Below are 21422 nucleotides of genomic sequence, written 5' to 3'. Positions count from 1 at the left end.
TAGCAACATTGGCCCCAGCTGGCTAGTATTTTTGTTCCCCCAAACAGTTCTTTGGGCAGAGACAATGATGAATGACTTGCTCTCACCAATAAAGAAACAAAGGCTACCAAAGACGGCAACCAAACTTTGCTTTGATATATGGTGTATATACAGCATTTTGTAGAGGGTAAGTGGATACACCCCCTAAGGACAGCAAATATTTTATTCATATTCCTAACACTATCTGCCAAGCAAACATTACTTGAGTTTAACTTATTGGGTTGTTCAACCAAATAGGCTGATAATGGATAGTGGTTATTAGTGTAATTTCATTGCATTGGTGGTGACTTAGGAGAGCAGCTGTAAACGGTGACAGAACATATCTTAGCTGCTCCCACCCCTGGAGCATCTGACAGCCTTGATGAGTATGTGTGGTAAATGGATAAGGGGTTTCTTGTTAGTTGGCTACATTTACATAAACTATTTTGAGAGCATCCATTAAAAACAGGATTTTCACAAAGTCACTGAATTGATCCCAGTAAAATTTGGTCAGGGAGGGTAATATTTTCCAAGCAAAGCTCTCTAATAAAATTGCCATTCTAGTGAGGATTAAAAGCAATTTCCAGATAATAAAGTAGGATGATCTTTTTTTTTTCTTTTAAAGCTTGAGATGAAGAGAACTAGCTGGTGTGGTGGTGCATGCCTGTAATCCCAGCATTTAGAAGGCTGAGGCAGGAGGACTGCCAAATTCAAGGTCAGCCTGGATTATATAAACAAGATACTATCTTTAAAAAAAAAAAAAGCATGTGAAAGAATGCTACAGTTCTTGGAAACTGCATGTCTAAGTAGAGGCCAAGATGTGTAGGAAGTGGTACAGTTAGCTAAAGTCTATCCATGATTTCAAGGAAACGAATTAGAATTCCCCAGTCATGGAATTTCTAGAAAAATATATCAGAATATTAACAAAGGTATTGCAACTTTTTCCAATATACTAATTTTTATTGTAACTTATTAAAATCAGAAGCACACACATAGTTCAAGCAAGGCAGACTACTTGTACTATGCATAAAACTGTAAGTGAAAAAGATATTTTGAGATTGTATCTGTTATTTATTGCTTTTAAATGGTCTGCATCAAGCTGTTGTGGATCAGAGGCATAATAAGTTTGTACTACAAACCTGAGTTTGTACTTCAGTAGAACAAGAAACACAAACAAATGTCCTTGGGATAGGGTGACACATGGTGAATGAGAAGAGAACTAAGTAAATGTTGATTCATGTTTGCTTCTCTTTACATACATCCTTCCCTACACTTTTTTAAATAATTTGTTCCAGCTTCAAAGTTTTACAGATAAATTCTACTATACTTGACATATTTTAGCTTATTAAATTGAAATGTGATATAAATCGTGTACAATTATGACACAGAAAAATAAAACAAAAAATAAACAATTGACGTATTTACTTAGGTAACTGTAGACCAACCCCACCTCTGCTGAAATAACCCGAAAATATAAGGCAATGCAATATTTCACCAAAGAGAGAAATAGAAACCTTATTAAGGAACAGTCTGACTAAATGCTCTTCCACTTGCCCAATACCCTCAACCTGACCTTGAATCAAGATTATTCATAAATCCTGGTTGCCTTTAGCATACAACTAAATTGCATTGTTTCAGAAAAGGCAGTTTTTGTTTGCATTTTACTAAGAAAAGCATTTTTACAGGTCCAAGATCTAGTGAACAAAAAGTCCTAAATCCTATGCCTTTCTCTCAAAATTAAAAAAAAAAAAAAAAAAAAAAAATCGATTGGTTTTTTTGAGACAGGGTCTAGCTATGCAGTCCAGGCTAGTCCTCAATTTGCTGTCTTAAGGCATTTCTGAAATTAGGCAGGGTGCAATTACTAATTTTAAGTAGTAGATTATGGATATTATCTTTCTAAGTTAAAAAGCATAAAATGGAGGTATATCTCTTGTCGGGAGCAATGCTACATAATTTTAGGGAAAAATCATTTGGTTAGCCTAGTTCTCCTGCCTACAGCCCAGCTATGGAACTCCGAGACATAACTGCATTTTGGCCTCGAGTCACAACTGAGACCTTAATGATCCGGTGATGCTGTCTGTGATTCTCCAGGACAAGAAACATCCTGGGAGCTGAAAACATCCTGGGAGGAACAAACATCTACTTAGTTCCTCCTTGTTCTTGGATTGTTACATGTTGTTTACGCCAGATGTACTGAACTCTCTGCAAGTCATTTGTTTCTCCCAATGTACTGAGTACTGAATAAAAGGTGCGGTAAGCTGGGGGCTTTCTTCTTTGCCGCCCAGAGTAGCACTGATCAGACCCAAAGCTCAGCTTCTTCTCAGTCTCATTTTTCTACCTTTCCTGTAACTCGCCTTGTGCTGCCGTGGCTCGCAGGAGACTAGAACTTACTGCAGAGGTTCTAGCAGCGTCCCCTTCCTCTGTTCCCTATAATCTCTGCCTCTGACTGTTACGATTTTTCTGTTTTAAGAATTGTTACTTCACACATCACTTGAGCAGAAGCAGGGCCTTACCAATCTCGGGAGTGCCATGCCAGTAACTGAACACACAAGTTTGACTGTTTGTCCATAATGGATGTAACCATCTCGAACTGTGAATTCTTCTCCTTCTGATTCATCATCATCCACTATATTGGGTAGAAAAAGAGATCAAGATATCATCTTTAGAATTTATCACTGCCAAGGAAAATGATAAACTTAACATATCCATATATCACATTATGAAAAATAATTTTAAGAGTTTAACAATGTATTAACACATTTCTATACTCACAGAGATGAATGTAAAATGCTCCCCACTGCTGTGAACTGGCATGGAAATTACCTCCTTCTACATGCAAGTATCTGGTACTAACTGTCTGGGATCGAAGTCGATTAAACAAAGCCACCTTTGTTCCTGAGGCAATGCATACTACAAAGAAAAAAAGAGCACCTATTTATGTGACTGCAACAGCACAGGAAAGGACTGCTGCTTGGCAAGTTATGCCTGTTCCTTATAATTTAACAATTAACATGACAGTTTAACCCGAGAAAGTAAAGAAAAAAAAAGTTAAGGTAACTCCTATTAATAATGTCAAATTATATGATATATATCTAAATTCACTGACAAGAAAATATCTCCCTGAAATATCACTAAATGGAAAAACAAACTGTAACAGTGTCCGCTGTGGTCCCTCTTCAGAAATTTATTTTGTATATGAATGCATGGGTGTCTCCACATGTTTTCATCCAGTCCTACAGAATACATGTGCAGAAAGGGGTCCAGAAGGATGTTTCTAAAGTTGATGGCAATTGCCTCTGCCTGTTGTGATTTTAGAGAGTACTGCTATCTGCTAAATACAGTGGGACCTTGGCTCACGAACTTAATCCCACAACTGTGGTCACAAGCCAAATAAAATTTCCCCATAAGGTCAACAATGAACCTAGCCATTGAATCTGCTACGGTTCCCATCCAATTCGATTTGAGACCAGAACCGTGGAAGTAAGTATGTGAACTGAGGTACCACTGTACCTCTACGTGTTACATTATATGAGAACATAAAATACATATAAGTATTTATTTTAGATGTGAAAAGCACATCTACGTAAATTAGGAAAAACATCCCAAAAGCGAAATTTGTTCTCTGCTATTGATACTAATAGCCAATACAAAGTCAAAAATGTGAAATAAAGGGCCAGGAATTTAGCTCAGTGCTACAGCCTGCCTCCCAAGCGCAAGGTCCCAAGTTCGATGCCCAGTACCAAAACAATGAGTGAAATAAAACTGTACTGTAATTTAAGTTGAAAATACCTTCAATACAAGACATTACAGTATATGCCTTCTGGTTTGTGAGACACTTGACCACCCACGACACAGTCCTGCCCTTCACCAACAAGAAAGTAACAGACTTCAATCTGATCAAGATTCTGGATGAACCCAACAAAGATTCTCTCTTGAGAAAAACAAGCTGTTCCTAGTGTTCTTTTCCAATAGTCTTTCTCTTGGGGCCCTGTCACTGGTTTCCAAAGCCCAGCTGCAAGAAATCCTGTCATGCCTAACCCCTGACACATGACTGCCTTGTCATCTTTTGGCAAGACTTCCCTTGCCAGAGACGTGTCCTCTTAGTATAAATTTTTCCATTGACTGATACCCTTATTTTGCTTGACATCTACACATCGCACTTTATTGTACTCCAAAATTGAACGTGGTTCTATACTTGAGTCTCTTTATCATTATTACAATAGTACTGAATGAAATCTGTCTTTTTACCTTTTAGTGTCCAACTCTGATTTTGGGGCCAAAAATCAATATATTTACAGTGAATGCATTAAATTACATGAAAGGAACAAAATTAGCAAAAGCTATTATGTGGATATCTCTAAAGGCTAGGCTCCTGAATAAATAAACTACAGGGGTGGGGTAGATTAAAGAATACACATGGATATGTCAATACAATGTACACACACACATATATAAATATCTGGTAACTTCAATTTTGATTCAAATAAATTTTAAAAATGTTTTAGACAAATTTAAATTTAAATATTGGCTATTTGATACCAAGAGACCTCCATCTTTTACAGTCACACAGCTAACATGCCTGAGATTCACATCAATCTCCAATGAGGCAGAGGAAAGGGCTGGGGTACTGATGATGAAATGACACTAGACCAAGGTTAAGACTGCTGTTATAGCTAGGGATGAGCACAAGAAGTGTCACTTATTATGCAACTCTGTCTCCCTAATATGCTCCATAACATCAAGTAAATGGCAATAATGACTGAGTAGAATAAAATACACTCACCATAAAAACCCAATGAGTTCATAAGGAAGCAAAATAAAAACAAACAAAAAGCTAATGCCTCACTGATCACTTTTCGACATTGCCATTATTCTGTAAGTTAGTAAACAAGCATTTTTCTATGTTTTCTCCTACTGCCTATGTTTTGAAGTAAATAACGGATATGACAAAGTTCTTTGTAGAAAAAAGTTCACCTAGCAAATGGAGAAGTTAGGAATAAAAGACTTAGAAAGTTACCATTTTGCAGGTCTTCATGATGCAACAGCTGTTATAATTATTAGGCTGCAGGTTGCCAGAGAAGCATTATGGACAGATTACACTAAGAGCTGAGCTTACTATAATCAATCTCAACATGACAAAAAATATTGGATACCCACATTTCATATGATTTCTGATCCAATGGAAATGACCAGCTAAGTCATTTATAAGTCTTTAGGTCTAACAACCAGTTCATGGAAAATATGAGACAGAGAACATATAATCAGCCAAATCCAGAATATGGAAATTCCACTTGAAAAAAACGACCAAGCTTCTCCAAAGTATAAATGACACTGAAGGAAAAAACCAAAAAGACAGGAGCGGGAAGAGAAGAAACTACAACAGATTAAAAATTTATGGCCCTTGTCTGAACCTAGACTTGAGCACACCAACTGTAAAATGAAACAAAAGCTAACTGTAAAAAGACATTGTTGAGACACTTTAATAAATCTGTCCAGGGAATGGATATTAAATGGCATTATAGTACTACTGTCAGATTTTTTTTTTTTTTTGGTACCAAGGATCAAACTTGGGACCTTGTGCCTGCAAGGCAGGCAGCAGAACCACTGAGCTAAATCCCCAGCCCTTTCTACTGTCAACATTTAAAGGTGCAATGACATTAAAAGGGCTTGTGTTAGAATTACTATTGCAGAAATTTTGGTTGAAAAGATAGTATGCTTGAAATTTACATTAAAATATTCCAGCCCTTAGAAGAGGGAGAAGTCTTGGAGGTTATGAGGACAATGAGACCGTGGTGAAACTATTTAAGTTTGGGGGATTGCTGTATAACAGTACTTTCTCCCTTTTATATAAATATGAAAATGATAAAAAATTAAATTAAAACAACAACAACAAAAACTTGCTGAAAGGTACAGTCCAAAGAGACAGTATGTATCCTTGGTAGTCTAAAACATTTTGCTAATGAGACAATAGGCTCTGTCAGAGCAACCATGTTCAAAAAGTTTGTTTAGGTTCTCAGGATGGTCTTCCAAAGCCCATCTGATGTTTTGCAGGGCGCTTCTGACATGCTGGGTGGATCAATCTGGACACTGTAGGACATTCAGCATCACTAGCCCAAGACATCAAATACAAACACTTCCTATCCCTTGGTCACTGTGACAACAGAAGGAAAAAATCTCATTTTCCCACATGTAAGGAAACAATTCTGGTTGAGAAACACCTCATTAAACCGGGTACTTTGCAAATAGGGAAGGGTGGAGGGGGTGAAGGGAGGGGAAGGGAAGGGGAAGAAAAATAAGAACCAAGATACTCATGTGATGGGTACAAGATCCCAATGATGAATGTAACTGTATTTTATATCTAAAATTACCAATAAACTTAATGGGGGAAATAAAATAAAATAAAATAAAATAAAAGCTATTTTGGATATTCAAGTACAAAAGAAAAAAAAAACCAGGTACTACCCATTTTTCAATTACAACAACAGCATGAAGAAGACAGCAAAAAGGGCCACAAAACATTAGTGAAGAATGAATTTACTAATGAAAAAGCAATTTTTCAACTTGAAAAAGTTTGTCATTAATTCATAGTGGGAGTTTGGGACAAATATGGAAACTCAATACGTACAGTCAGCATTTTTCAATGACTGCTTCTTTTTGGAAGGTTTGGAGATGACTTTTATCCGTTTGCTGAGGAACACACCAATGTCATCACTGTTGCCATAGAACATTTTTACAGACAACATGAAGTGTTTTCTCTTGTCTGAATCAGATATGTATAATGTCTTGGCTGTGCAATAGTTCTGTGAAAGACAATGAAAGTTTAATAGCATCAAAATATTGCCTACAACTCAGAATCACTATAACTAGGTTTATCAAGCTTATGAAAATAATCCTAATGGATAGCTCATAAAACCAAACATAAAAATTAGTGAAACTGATCTCTGCAGAGAAAGTGAACAATCTTCCTCATCCAGTGTACGTGACACCAGCAGCACTGTGGGGGACGTGACAAGCTCTCACAGAGCAAGGCTCTTCCTACACTGGCACTCAATGAGGACAAGGCTCAGAGCTGACGCCCAACCAGAGCAGGCTGAGCTGAGGCAAGCACCTCCCAGGCACTTCTGGAGCTGGAGATGAACTCGGCCCTGCAGGATGGAGCAGAACCCACTGTGGGAAGGAAGCTTAAAGCTGGTGGTAGTTGGAAGGCTATCACTATCTTTGTTCCAGTTCCTCAATGGAAAACATTCTAGAAAATCCAAGTCCAGCTCATACATGAAGTGGAGAGAAGCATGTGGCCCTTACTGCTCAGGAGAGTCTGCCAAAGGCAACCTGAAAAAGCGATCTGGAAGATAAGCAGTGTCCCAGGAGCACTCTATGTGATCCAAGGCTTGTTCTTCCCTGGAAAAGTTGTAGGTAACTTTTTACATGAATCTGGACCGCAGCTGCCTTATGAAGGCTCTTTGGACAAAGTACAGCAGAACGATCAAGAACACAAGGGTGAGATGTTTTTCTGGTGTCGGCAAGGAGTTCATGGGCAAGGATGCTAATTTTGAAATTCCTGAGTTTCAGTTGTAAACGAAACAGTTTAAAAACAAGTAAACAGAAGACTATCTGCTCCATTTACTCTATTAAAAAGGCCATGTTAAAAATTTTTTTCACTGGGCATGGTGGTACACACCTGTAACCCCAGCACTCAGGAGGCTGAGGCAGGAGGACTGCCATGAGTGTAAGGCCAGTCCGGGTTACCTAGTGAGTTTAAGGTCAGCCTGAACTATATAGAGAGACCCTGTCTCAAAAAACAAAAAGCAGGGCTGGATGATTTAGTTCAGTGGCACCGTGCCCGCCTTGCAAGAGCAAGGTCCTGAGTTCAATCCCCTGTACCCCCAAAAAAACCCAAACAAACAAACCAAACCAAACCAAAGCAAAACACCAAAATAAAGCAAAACCAAAAAAGTCTTTTTCCTCCCAGCACCCTTGGAGGCTGAAGCAGGATTATGAGCTCAGGGCCAGTCTGGGCAACTTAGCAAAACTGTTTCAAAATTAAAAATAAAAAAGGGCTGAGGATGTAGCTTTAAGTTATAGTACTTGCCAAACAGCAAGGCCACTTCATAATGCCACTATTTCAATTATATATCACAAATTCTAAAAACCTTACTATTCCCCTTGAGCTCTCTGAATTAGGGAGGGACCTAAATTTTGACTTCTTTTTCCAGATATGATAAATGATGTTCAAATACAGGGCTAAGTATCCAAAATATTTTAACTCAAAAATTAGGTTAAACAAGTATCTTCAACTACTTCCGTTGTATGTTTCTTTTAAAAAGCAAATGCCCATTCATTTAGGAAGTAGCTCCTGAGTTTTTGTTTTTAAAATTTCATTAACAGGCAGTGTTAGGAAGAGACAAAACATATTGTAATAGTTTTTTAATTTCTCAATAGCAAAGTTATATAAGAAGCTTAAGTGTCACCTTGAATATTCTACACGCAAGTTTTCATACATTCAAAAGTTTAGTATAAGTTTTGATGAGGCTTTTGGCTCTATAAAAGACAAAATAAGATAAAGCTAATAATTAGTAAAATGCAGTCACATGGCTCCTTCTACCTGAGACTCCCTGTGAGTTGACCACACTACTTTTTTTTGGTACTGGGGATCAAACTCAGGACCTTGCACTTGGCAGGCAGGCACTATGCTGCTAAGCTACATCCCCGGCAACCACACTTCTTAAAAATGACAGCACTGAAAGTCAAATTAAGCCTGAACAATAGAATTGTTCTGTTTTGCAAGATAAGATGAGGTCTATGAAAAAGGGAATCGATGTTGTAGACAGTCACAGGAAGCAAAAATAACACCATTTATCTAAATGAAGGGAACTGCATTCAAATGCGAAAGCCTAAAAAGGTTAAGGTCATTTAATTGTGAATGTTAACATTAATGGATATGATCTGTATCAAAAAAGAGAAAATACTGAAATATAGCATCAATAAAATAGATCAACAAACAGGTAAGGGGAAAAAAACCAGAGAAGCTAACCATATAAGACTTTATTTTGTTGCAAAAAAACACATATATGTATATCTCCTTGAAAAATCAAAACATATATCCCTAACTACAGTTAGTAAATCCACAAATATCAGACCTGGGATAACTTTAATGGAACTATTAAAAAAATAAACTATAAGGCCACTGACCACAAATTATTCAGATTCCAGAAGAAAAAAAGAAAGTCATTCTCATAGAAAATATTAGGTTCTAAGAGAGTAAGTGAATAAAAACTAAATTATAACTCCCTTGCCACATTAATATGTTAAATGATCTAATGGGATTCTAGAACAGAAAATTACATTAGATAGTCTCTCTAGGAATGAACCTTGTTTAACTTTAAACCAATTCTTTATCCAGTTGTGATGGTGTATGCCTATAATCCTAGCACTTGGGAGGCTGAGGCAGGGGAAGTGCTACAAATGTAAGGCCAGACTGTGCTACACTGAGAGTTCAAGGCCAGCCTGAGCATACATAGTAAGACCTGTCTCACTTCACCCGCCCCAGCCAAAGAACACTTATTTGAAGATCTTCAGAAAATAAAAACATTTCCCTGAAATGAAGAAAGCTGTATCTAAATGCTGCAAAAGTAATACCATAGAAATATTTGAAGTAGAAAAATATTTGAAAAAGAAAATGCTAACAAGAGTACACAATTGTGAAAAACAAGCAAAACAGAAGTGTGCAAATTAGAGAAATAATCCTTGTTACACAGCTTATCTAGCTGCAACCATATAAACATAAAACTCAGGAAAAATTTTTTATCAAATTGAATATATTAAATAAAATCTCAGAACCAACATTGAGTCAAATGTCATACTATAAATTAATATATACTAGAATGTTTATAATATTTACAATTAGTTGAATACCAAATAATGCAAAATAAATATCCCTTATATTTTAATAATGACCAACTGTACCACTCAATCAAAAAGGTTAAGGTGGTAGACAAGACCAAACTGCCACTTTTGCTACCAAGGCTACGCTATGTCCTTAAATCTTTATGCTCCCAACACATGAGTATGTTGTTCTTTCTGCCTGGAATACCGTCTGCTGATGCTCAGCCAGTCTTATTTTACATAGGAGCATTCTAACAGCACTTATTATTAAAATTAAATATTAACATATAAGTCTGGCTTACAGATACTACCCTATTAGTAGGTAGTATTTTAAATAACAAACGTTCAACCTTTTATTTATTCTCTCTTCTGCCAATTTCTAGCCTTGAGGAAAGGGTATTATGGTAGAAGATTCAGAAAGATACAATGAGGAGAGGCCAGGGATTTAGCTCAGTGGTTCCACTGCCTGCCTCACAAGCGCAAGGTCCTGAGTTCGGTCCCCAGTAGCCCCCCTCTAAAACAAAAAAGATACAATGAGGAAAGCAAGAGGATCTCCAGGATGAGACAATCCCTGAGGGCACAGAATTTGAATGAAGTGCTACTGCGTCATCACCAATGGTGCTATTGGTTGGTTTATTTGGTTTACATCCCTGGAAGGTAAAATTATTGGAAGCCAGAACAGGTTCAAGAAAGCAATGAAGTTAACTAGAACAGTCATATACACCAGCAGCTAGAACTCATTACATATCTGTTCTACTCATTCAAGGTACTGAACGTGTGGGTGTGCAGCCTGCCATCCATCATGTAGCTCAGGGACGTTCTACATAGCAGGAAAATAGGAGACATGCCAAGATCTATTAGGTTAGTCCTTCACCTAGATATACACTATTCTTTACTTTAGCTCATGGATTGTAACTTAGACCTTTATATGGATTTGCTGCTCCACTTCTTTTCAAGATAAAAAATCTTTATGCCAAACTTAACATCTGAATGAGGCAGATACTAAGGCTCAGTATTTACCATAAATGACTAAGAGGGAGCACAAATTCCTTAGCTCATCACCTTAACACAACCCTCCAACACCTATCCCTAGTGCCAAATACAATACAACAACTATGATATTCAACAAAGATTTACTGAATATGGATATTAACAGCATTTTATTAACTATTATTAATAGAAGACCTTCATGTAGTCATTGAGATTAGAACCATTTTCTAGATAAATTCTAAATGAGAATTTTCAATAAAGGTTAACTGTTACTGCTGTCTAAATTCACAAAATACAATTAGTCAAACAGTTGGTAAGATTCTTGCCCTAGCAAAATAATTTAAGAAAATCTCCCTTAAAAGTTTCAGCAGAGCTAATTGTGGTTATTCTTGTCTATAGCATAGTTCTGGTCCATACTGTTAAGTAAATTATGACCTTTATAACCCACACAAACTTTAAGAATTTGTCGATTACCACTGCTTCTGAGATGAAGACAAAAAACAGCACAGCAAAACATAATTGAATGATGTATTTTCACTGATATTTTAGTATTACTTTCCTGTCAGACAGGAGATAACTGACTAGTACTAAATGTATTAGCCTCCAACTGAAATCTGATTTACAGCTTGCGAAAATCACTAGCAAGCTGCAGAAGCTTGCTGCATGCCACCTTTAGATGTCGACGGCATGAGCTTCATGAATCATGACTGGACCACAGCTGTTTGAGAGGAATGTTTCTGGTTCTGGTTTATATAGTCAAGAAATTCTTACTAATACCCTTTGTTTTTTACCCACCAAAATGAATATGGAAACTACATTCTGGTACCACAGTGCCTCCTTTACAAGGAACCATGAGTCTTGATTTACCTTTCCTTCCAAGTTCAGCTGTTGCATTTCTTGGTCACTATTTCCTATTCCAATAAATGCACATGGTTGAGACTCTTGCTCAGAACAACCATCGCGTTCCATTTGTTCTTTTTTTTTCTTCCATCCACTGCCCATAAGATAAACACAAGGCGGAGGGCAAAAAAACCTGAAGAATAATGTGGAAAAAGACCCCCAAAACACAAGTAATTAGATTCAAGACATTTCCTTTTCTTGACCATATGAAAACAAAATCATACATAAATGTGCACTGAATTGGCTCCAAATGAAAAATTCTGGTGAAGCCTTCTATAATGAAAATAATCATGTGCCTAGGATAGAAATCAACTTCCACATCTCTTCAGGTAAAATATTGGAGGAGTTACACATTCAGTTAAGACTATATATGTTTTGTGAAATAGGAAGAAAAGGGGCAAAGGGGAAGGGGAAGTGGGAGGGGTAGGGGAAAGGAAAGAAGGGAATGGAATATGAGAAAATGAAAAAAAGCAAACAAAGTCTCTGTAAATAGGGAGGGATGGAGGGGTTGAAGGGAGGGCAGGGGAAGGGGGAAAATATAAGAACCAAGAGAGTATGTAAAGGTGCAAATTTCCAATGATGAATGTCATTATATTGTATACCTAAAATGTACCAATAAAAAGATATATAAAGAAAAAAAAAGACTATATATGTTTAGAATAGAGAACTTCTCTATTTTCATATAGCTGAAAGGTCTGCACTAGTTCAGAAGCAAAATGTACAAAACATGATATACCATTACAGACTGTCTATTCAAAGTAAGTTATTAATTCTCTTATTCTTATGGGTATTACATTTAACTTTATTTGGTAACTAATGTGGAATAAATATAGCATGTGAGGAATGCCTCAAAATGGATCACTGGAGTATGAACTCGGCAAGGGCATGCTATGTTTTGTGTATCTTTTCTCAACACCTGGTGCACTGTAAATGACTGAGAAATATTTTGCTAAAAGAACAACACACTATATTCTTTCAACTCAGACCAACAGGTTTGTTTTGTTAGTGCCCCCAAAAAAACGCCCTCACAAATTCTTCCCACCTAGAATGATTTCCTTATAATCTTCTCCCTAGCAATTAAAAAAAAAAGATTTCGAAGCCTAGCTCAAGCTCCATACTTTTCATAGTTCAGACCATAAATCTACTCCCTATGTAGGGTATAATTCTCTTCCACTCAATTATACCTGATGTTCATGTCATGTCTCTCTCCATGGGGCCTGAAAACTCAAAATTCCTACAGGTAAGTAATATGATAAACAAGCAAGAATACCCTTTAATTACCTGAAGATATAGGTTCCTTCCTTTCTTTCTTAAAACAAACAGCACTCACGATAATCCCTATTTTTTACAGTTATGAGTAAGGAAAAAAGCTTCTTCTGTTAATCCAACCCTAAGAAAAATAAGGGTTTAAGTGCAATCATAACGAGCCCCTGGTGCATTCCTCTAACTATAAGACAACACAGGGAGTGGCCTGATGTGTGAATGAATAAACACCCACTCACACTGATGAACCATGGATATATGGGCCTAGTAGTGGTCACATCCCCCAACTGTTTGACACACTTCTGAAATAAAATGTCATGTGAAGTTGATTTTAAAACATGACAACTAATTTATACTTGTTAATACTCTGCCCCACAGTGTGCAGAGCAAAAGAAAAACCACTGATGTACATGTAAACACCTGTGTATTCGTGCATATGCGGGCACATGCAGGCTGGTCTTAGCTCTCGGGCTTTCCTGGTGGTTAAGAGGTGGGGGCTTCTTGCTTGGCTTCGCCCTTAGTGGCTACTAAAATATCAACAGAACTGACTCCAACTATACAATGGCACTTTTCTTCAATGCTAACCTGACTACTTCTTAAGTAATTTACATCTAACTTATGAGAAGTGAGTTCAGCTTACTTAATATTGATAAGTTCTCCAAATTACTTATTACTTCTCAAGTGTGTACCAGACTCTGGGAAGATAAGAGTAAAATTAAACAAACAAACAAAAACAGATAAAACTGTTCATGGAATTTTTATCCTAATAGGAAAGATACAACAACAAAAAAGACAAATGAGTGAAATAATGTGCATACTTTATTAGGTGATAATAAGCACTGAGAGAAGAAAAATAAGGGAGGCACAGAGTTCTTGAAATATGAACTGCCTGGAAATGGCTAGGGACCGCATCCTTAAAGAGGTGACTTTAAGTCACAATCTAAAGTCACATGGCCATCTGGGATCAGAGTGTTTTGACAGAGGAAAGAGCAAGTGCAAAGGCTCTGAGTAAGGAACTATAACCAAAAGTAGAGAAATACACCAGAGTGGCAGGTAGGCAGGAGGAGGGAGATCAATAGGAGATGGAGTAAGGTAAATAAACCAAGTGGGCCCCAGAGATCGAACAGAACAAGGAAGGAAGCCTCTGTAGTCTTCTCCTATTTACCTAAACCAACAGAAAAGAACAGCAGTTTTCATGCTGCATACTCGCACCAGGGTCATGGATACAAAGGTCACAGCCAGGGTGGTGGGACCAGTTCCAGTTCACTCAAGTCTGAGGGTGCCTGATTAACTGGGCTATTTTTGGAGTTGGTTCAGGTTAAGTCTACATCATGGATCTTTCCGCTTTCTAATGCTGGGAACCACTCAATGCTTACCCTGGCACAGGTTCAAATACCTAGGCTGGCACACTCTCAGGAGGCTAGGAAGGCATCAATTTTGGAAACTTGTGTCTTAATATTTTCTTGAACACTGACATTAAGACGCTTTAGTAAATTACCATACTAGCCGTAAATTCGAAGAGTTGTGCTTTAGTATTATACAGTATACAAATGGAGTAGTCAAATTTCAATCAGTTATCTCAAAATGTAATTTTATTTCACATCTGAAAATATAAAGAGAACTGAAACAACAAAAGAATTAGTGCTGGCTTTAGTGCAGTACTGTGCCAAAATTTGTGAAACTAATAGGGTATAAAATTAAACGAGTAGCTTAAAAAAATCCTGTATTCAAAACACTGATCAAGGTTTTATCTGGAAAGGGCTTTCAATTAATTATGTAATAAATATTTTTAAATGAAGACTTTTCAACAACCTATGAGCTAGCCTTGTTTAATATCAATACCATAGTTACTCAAAGAAAGCTCTTATACAGGAAAACAGTAAATCAAACAGAATGTAAAGATTGAGATTATTTCTTTAAGGTGCTGATGAAAGTTTTCCATCTTAAATTGGTTTAAGCAAATTCCATCTTGCTATTCCCTAAAAAGCAGTGAATTAATCAAATTTTCATTTCCATAGACTTCCACAGCAATATAGTCAAAAAAAGATAAGCATATATACAAAAAAGGGAACAAGCCAAAGAATATTAAAGGGAATCTGAGAGAGAATAAAAGGTCACATAATTAAGGAAGAAAAACTAAAATATCTCTACAAAGGTATGTGAAACTGATTTTTAAAAATCTGAATAGTTGGTCATTATTTACTAAGCAGTAAAAAAAAACTGATTAGTAAAGAAGTTGTTTACAGTTTATTCACTGCTATAAAAAGATTCCTATGGGGCCGGGAATTTAGCTCAGTGGTTCCGGCACCTGCCTCACAAGTGCAAGGTCCCAAGTTCGATCCCTGGTACCAAAAAAAAAAGATTCCTACAAAACTATGTTGCCCTTAGTTTTTCATGTTTCCCCATAGCTCTAAGCAACTATGATAAGCAATGCATTCTCTGCCACTTGGTGGCAATATGCACACACTTAAGATTTCATTCATTTTACAGTTCAATCAGTGTTTATTTTCAGAGATGATTCAACAACTTTATTCTCAAATCCTGAGAAGAGATCTGGAAAACACCTTACAGATTCAAAGGAGGCTTTTTATTCATCCAATATATAAAATTATGTAGTTAGACAAATTCAAATTCATTTACATTATCTGACTATCTCTGCCAAATAATTACTGATGATTATTTAGTTCAAAAAGACCATATTTGGGAAATTTTGCTTACCATTTACTCCACTTAACATAACTCAATGTGACTTCAGCATCACAGTCTAAGTGTCTAAATAGTTTTACCAATGGTTTCAACAGCACTACTATTATTGCTTACTTACCCTGAAACAAAGTTGAATGTTAATATGTCAATGGTATATTTATATCTCCTCTACAGAAAACAATCTTTTAAAAAGTTTATTTTTTAACCTGGAAAGAACTTCTTTAATGAAAAATTCAAAGTAACCACTAAAATAAATGGGATAATAGATGTGTTATGCAAGTAGGTTATTAGGCACAAGAGTTGAGTATCAAGGATAATTTATATTTTCAAATGAATTATTTTTGCCATCATTCACTGGAGTTATTTTATATGCCAAAGTGGCACGGCCAAAAGGATTGTGGTCATGTCCCCAAGTAACCTCAGGCCTTAAACCTTAGCCGCTCTTCAAAGAGACCTGAGCCCGATGAGCAAGAAAGTGGGCAGAGCTCCCTCTGTCCACTGTGCACCTCGCAGCGAGTCAGGACCTGACAGACCTTGTTTCATCCTCAAAGAAGCCTCATCAGAGCCTGCCAGTCATCACAGACCTGTCCTAGAATTTGCAGTCCCTTACTACTAATGCTTTTTAAAAATTAAGTAAATTCAATGGGTTTCCTCCTTTGTCACAAAGCAGTGTATATTTAGCTGGGAATTTTTAATAATGTAAGTGTAAAATTAGAAAGTAGTTCTTCTTGCCTTTTATTACTTTTTCTTCATATTTTAGAGGTGAAAAACATAAATTCTCCAAGTGTCTGGATGGGGTTATGGACTGGCTAGACCATACCCAGTAACAGAGAGAAATGGAAAATAAAGGCTACTAGAAAATAAAAGATGCTATACTGGTATTTATGTATATTTAACTGTGATTAACAAATAGGAACTTTAACTGGACTTTAACATTTTCCAATCAGATCCTTCCCTTTTATTACTTCACTGAGCCTTAGTAATCCGTCATATTATTAATGGCATTGGTGACTCTTAAAAGTTCCTTTTGCACAGCACCTGGCACCTAACAGATGATCAGAAATACATAAATTAACAAATGAATCCAACTGTAGAAAAATGCATCTTTAAAACTCCAGAAAAAGAAAAGGAGCACCAGCCATGTTTGGAGCCATATGAAAAACATACCTCTCTTCATAATTCAGTTAGATCCAGTCCAGGCTCTCACATAGCTAAAGGTGAGTGAGATGATCCTAAGTCAAGTTCACAGGGTCTATGCTTTTTCAAGCCTTCTGTAGCTAACCAGTGGAAGGCTCTAACATTTAGAGCTATATGGACTGAGAATCCGTGTGATGATATACCCCTCAAGGATTTAATTAGTAGCAAGTAAGCAAATTAATATGGATGTGTAATCTTTGTAAAAATAGGGAAATAAAATAAGATCTCAGGAGTTCCAAACCTTGCTTCAATGAGTCTACTGCTAGCATGTTTAAAATCTGATTTTTAATTTCCCCACCCAAAGAATGGAAATTACAACATCCCTATTTTCCAAGATTATTCTGAGGGTTAAAATTTGTAAATATTGATAAAGTGTTTCTCTGGCTTATAAGCAGAGCTGATATGAAAACCATTTTCATTTTAGATTCACTATGACGGCCACTGCTGGTCTTTCAGATCTGTCTTTAGGGATGACAGCGTTGACTCTTTCTTGCTTAGAAAACTCTTTTTTGCTATGTACACATGCTAAATTTCATTATTTTTTTTGAAAAATAGTCAATTTCCAGTATCAATTTTACGAAAAAAGTGGAGCTTCCTTAATTTGATTTTTTATGTCCCAAACTTCTTCCTATATTTAACTCTAAACCAATGAACTAAGTTTTATTAGTCAAGTAAAACAATAAGAAATTTTGTAAACCTGAATTACAACAGATTAAAAAATAACACTTGGAAAAGAACATTATGAGTCTTAATTTTTGTCCTCAAAGAGGATGAACAAATGCAAACAATATTTATCAATTAAAAAACTTCACATTTTCAGCTCAGAGTCAGATGACTCCAAGAAAGGGAATTCTTTATTTTCTTCTACCAAGGAAATTAATTTAATTATATGCTTAGTTTCCCCACCCTTACGCACATGCTGAAGGTTTCTTTTTTGTTACAAATTCTTTAAGATTCCAACCCCCAAACCTGGATTTTAAGTCTCTCTCCCACTTCAGTTTGGTTCCTTTTCTAGACAATCCAAAAAACCCATGATCTTCCCCCATGTGCAAGCTCTTAAATGCTTAAATAAAAATTGCCATGCCAGTTGGGCATGGTAATCCCAACACTCTGGGAAGATGAGGCAGGAGGATCACAAATTCAATCCCAGCCTGGTCAACTTAGTGACTTAGTGACACCCTGTCCCAAAATAAAAAATAAAAAGGACTGGAAATGTAGCTTATTCTGAAAGTCCTGGGTTCAATCCTTAGTACCAAGGGGGGAAAAAACCCAGAAAAGACCAGCCCCTCAGAAAGACTCAAGAAAATTCCAGGAACCAAGTGAAAAAATGAGGTGTATCTCAGTTGTAGATTATGCAATTACCAAGACAGAGGCCCTGAGTTCACTCCCTAGCATCCTCCTCACAAAAAAACAATAACAACAACAACAACAAAACATTCAACTGCACCATAAATAATTATTATTTTAGGACTGGGGATATAGCTCAGTATTATAGCACTTACACAGCATGCATGAGGCCCTGACCTGGGTTTGATGCCCAGTATCACTGCAAAAACAAAACAATCCAGGAAAAGTCCACAACACACACGGCTAAAATCTATAAGATACCATGAGAAATATTTAATGTAAAGATGACTTCTAATTTAATTTTGGGCAATTAGTTTTGCCACCTACATTCAAGTGGTATGAAAATATAAACTCAGTTTCCTTCTTTTTTTAAAAAAAAACAGGATCTTTCTATGGTGCCCAGACTGGCCCACAACTCCTGGGTTCAAGAGATCCAACTGCCTCAGCCACCTGAATAGGAACCTTCCAGGGAGGGGGACTGCAGTTTCCTAACAACCAGAACAGACCCAGGGTGCAGAGGGGTTTCGGGGGGAGGACAGGGGAGCTCTTTTTACAGAAGCTCCACAGTACAATTCTTTCTGGAGTTCAATTTAGGATCAGGGATTGTTGAGCCTTTTCCTTTTTAAAATGCTTTTTTGGGAGTTGCATTAGGTTTTAAAAAACTGAATTTTCTACCAAAAGAAAAGGTGGGGTTTTTTTGGGTTTTTTGGTTTTGTTTTGAAGCAGGGTCTCACTCTGTAGCCCAGGCTGGCCTGGAACTTGAGCTCCTCCTGCCTCAGTCTCTTCAGTGCTGGGATTACAGGTGTGCACAACCATGTCCTGCAGTAAAACTTCTTTGTGAATGAGCTAATGCAGTGCTGAAATACTTAGGAAAACAGCCCTAAGGAAAAAGTGGATTATTTCATTTTGTAAAATCTTGGATTTGGCGAGATGATCTATTGGATTAAGCATGCCACAAGTAACTTTGTTTCTCTCCTTCAAGAGATAAATTCTCTTTTTTTTCCATATTGTATGAGGCAAATTAACTGGGTAATAGATACCATCCTTGGACATAAATACTAATACATTATTTGGAAATTCATGTGATAACTATGATTAACTATCCACCATTATAAAATCAGTAATCTTACCTTTTTTCATTTCCATATGACTTCTGTGCAACTTTTGCATGAAGAATGAGTACTGTTTGATCCCCTCGCTCTTTTAAATAATTTCGCATAGCTTCCCTAAAATCAAATATAAATATTACAATTATGGGGTAAAGTTTTTGATGAAACCTTTTTCTTTGTTATGCTCTGTAATGAAAGGAATGCTTATATTTTTAAACACACAAACTTAAAAGACAAAAACAATGTAAGAAAACAAATCCATGAATTAAGTTTAAAGTATAGTATACAATGGGACAATAAATACTCTCTATCTTCAACTCTGTATTTTGTTCTTTTAAAGAAGAAACTTTATTCTTTACAATCTATCACGTCACTCAAACCACAATTACACTTCTCGAATAACTTCAATCAACATTTACACTGCTAATATGACTTGAAATTTTTTTTGTAACTTAATCTTGTTCCTTCCCCTTCCCCCCACCCAACTATTTGAATCAATGTTTTTCATTGGACAAAAGCCATGGTAAAACATAAATCATCCTAATCTGTTATTAAATGAACTTAAACAACAATCCTATTTAAGGACTAAGAAAAGGCCTATCATTTATATACAAACATAGTTATCGGAAAGACTTTAACTAAATGCACAAAATTTAATAAAGTCTAATTGAAATTAGTGAAAAACTGGATTAAACTTTTAGAAAACTATTAAGGCTTTTCAAGTATAAACTAGATATTTATTAAGCAAATATTCTATAAAATGTTCAGTATCTTAAATATATTTATTCATCCAATTATTTCACTAAGTAATACTATAGTATAAAGAAAGCAAGCTCAGCACAAACCAAACTATAACAATTCTGAATCAGAAGAAATTCAATTCTTTAGGCGTTTTTACACATCACAAAAGATCCTTCCAAGATAATCAAGAAATTCTTTCACTGAATTTAAATATTCCATTTATATTATAAAGACAAAGGGGGACATCCACATACAATAACCACTAAGTTATGAAATGTGGCAATTCTCTATCTCTGTCCCCTACACAGTAAGGGGCCTCAGGCAATTATTTATCTGGCCTCAAATCTGGAAACTGGAGATAATACCATCTACCTAACACAAGGTAGCTGTAGGTATTAATGAGATTAAATGGAAAATCTGCTAGTTGCAAGTAATACCAGGATAAAAACATACTGAGAACTAATCTCTGCTCTGAAAGAGGAACTCAAGGTCCAAAGAGTAATGAAATACAATGATCCACAGTGTATAAAAAGCACTGAAATAAGTGAAAGTCAATGTAAGGGAAAGGGTATGTGATAAAGGACAATGGGCTGGGAAGAGTTTCTTCAACAGGAAATGGGATGAGGAGAGAATAAGGCATTCTAGAAATTGAGAGTAGTATGTGTGGTCAAGGCACAATGAACTCCGCAATCCAGGTACAATGAGCTCTAAGCTGAAAAGTAAGGCAGGCACAACAGCAGCAGCTAACGCTTCTTGAGTACTAACTATGTGCAAGGCCCTGAACTAGGCACTTTAAATGCTGTACTTAATTTAATCCTCATAATACAAGAAGTACTGCTAATTCCACTTTGACTGACTTGCCCAAGGCCTTGCAATGAACAAGTGGTGGTCAGGAATTAAAATAAACTCTGCAAGATTTTAAAGAGAACTACAGCGGTGACTAAGGTTGACAAGATGAGTAAACTCCAACTGTGAAAGGCCTTCAAAACTGGACAATGGTAAATTTAAAGTACTAAGTATAAAAGCTTAATATCACTCCATGAGATGATGATAAAAGTGGCAGTAGGTAATAAAATGTTCAGATATCTGGGGAAAAACTTAGAACATTTACTAAAAGAAGGAAAAAAGAGTAAAAGAAACCCACCTCTTAGTGAATGAACTGTGACAAGATCATCATTCAATTTTTTCTCCATTCATCAGAGAAAAACATGCTGTTGAACCTGGATTTTCAATCTAACCTAAAGAATGAGGTTAGACAGAATGAGAGTT

General features: G+C 36.4%; 1 protein-coding gene across 8 annotated transcripts in view; it reads right to left on the bottom strand.

Annotated features, from left to right (window-relative positions):
• Rbpj (recombination signal binding protein for immunoglobulin kappa J region) overlaps positions 1-21422 on the bottom strand; it is a 242224-nt gene that overhangs the window by 7626 nt on the left and 213176 nt on the right. For 7 of the 8 annotated variants that reach the window (XM_087187425.1, XM_087187424.1, XM_087187423.1 and 4 more), the window contains 5 exons: positions 19434-19529; positions 11758-11923; positions 6644-6818; positions 2791-2928; positions 2532-2644 (listed from right to left, as the gene is read on the bottom strand). In XM_087187425.1, coding sequence (XP_087043551.1) covers positions 2532-2644; positions 2791-2928; positions 6644-6818; positions 11758-11923; positions 19434-19529 — 688 coding nt within the window. Of the gene's footprint in view, positions 1-2531; positions 2645-2790; positions 2929-6643; positions 6819-11757; positions 11924-19433; positions 19530-21297; positions 21392-21422 lie in introns of all 8 variants that reach the window. The other variant, XM_087187426.1, reaches the window with a different exon arrangement.

Source organism: Heterocephalus glaber, unplaced genomic scaffold (assembly GCF_053883595.1).
Source record: "Heterocephalus glaber isolate CG9 unplaced genomic scaffold, H.glaber_assembly_v1.0 deba00001509, whole genome shotgun sequence".
In the NCBI taxonomy this organism is placed as follows: Eukaryota; Metazoa; Chordata; class Mammalia; order Rodentia; family Bathyergidae; genus Heterocephalus; species Heterocephalus glaber.
Note: the sequence above shows the minus strand (reverse complement) of the source record. Positions and strands in the feature narration are given on the sequence as shown.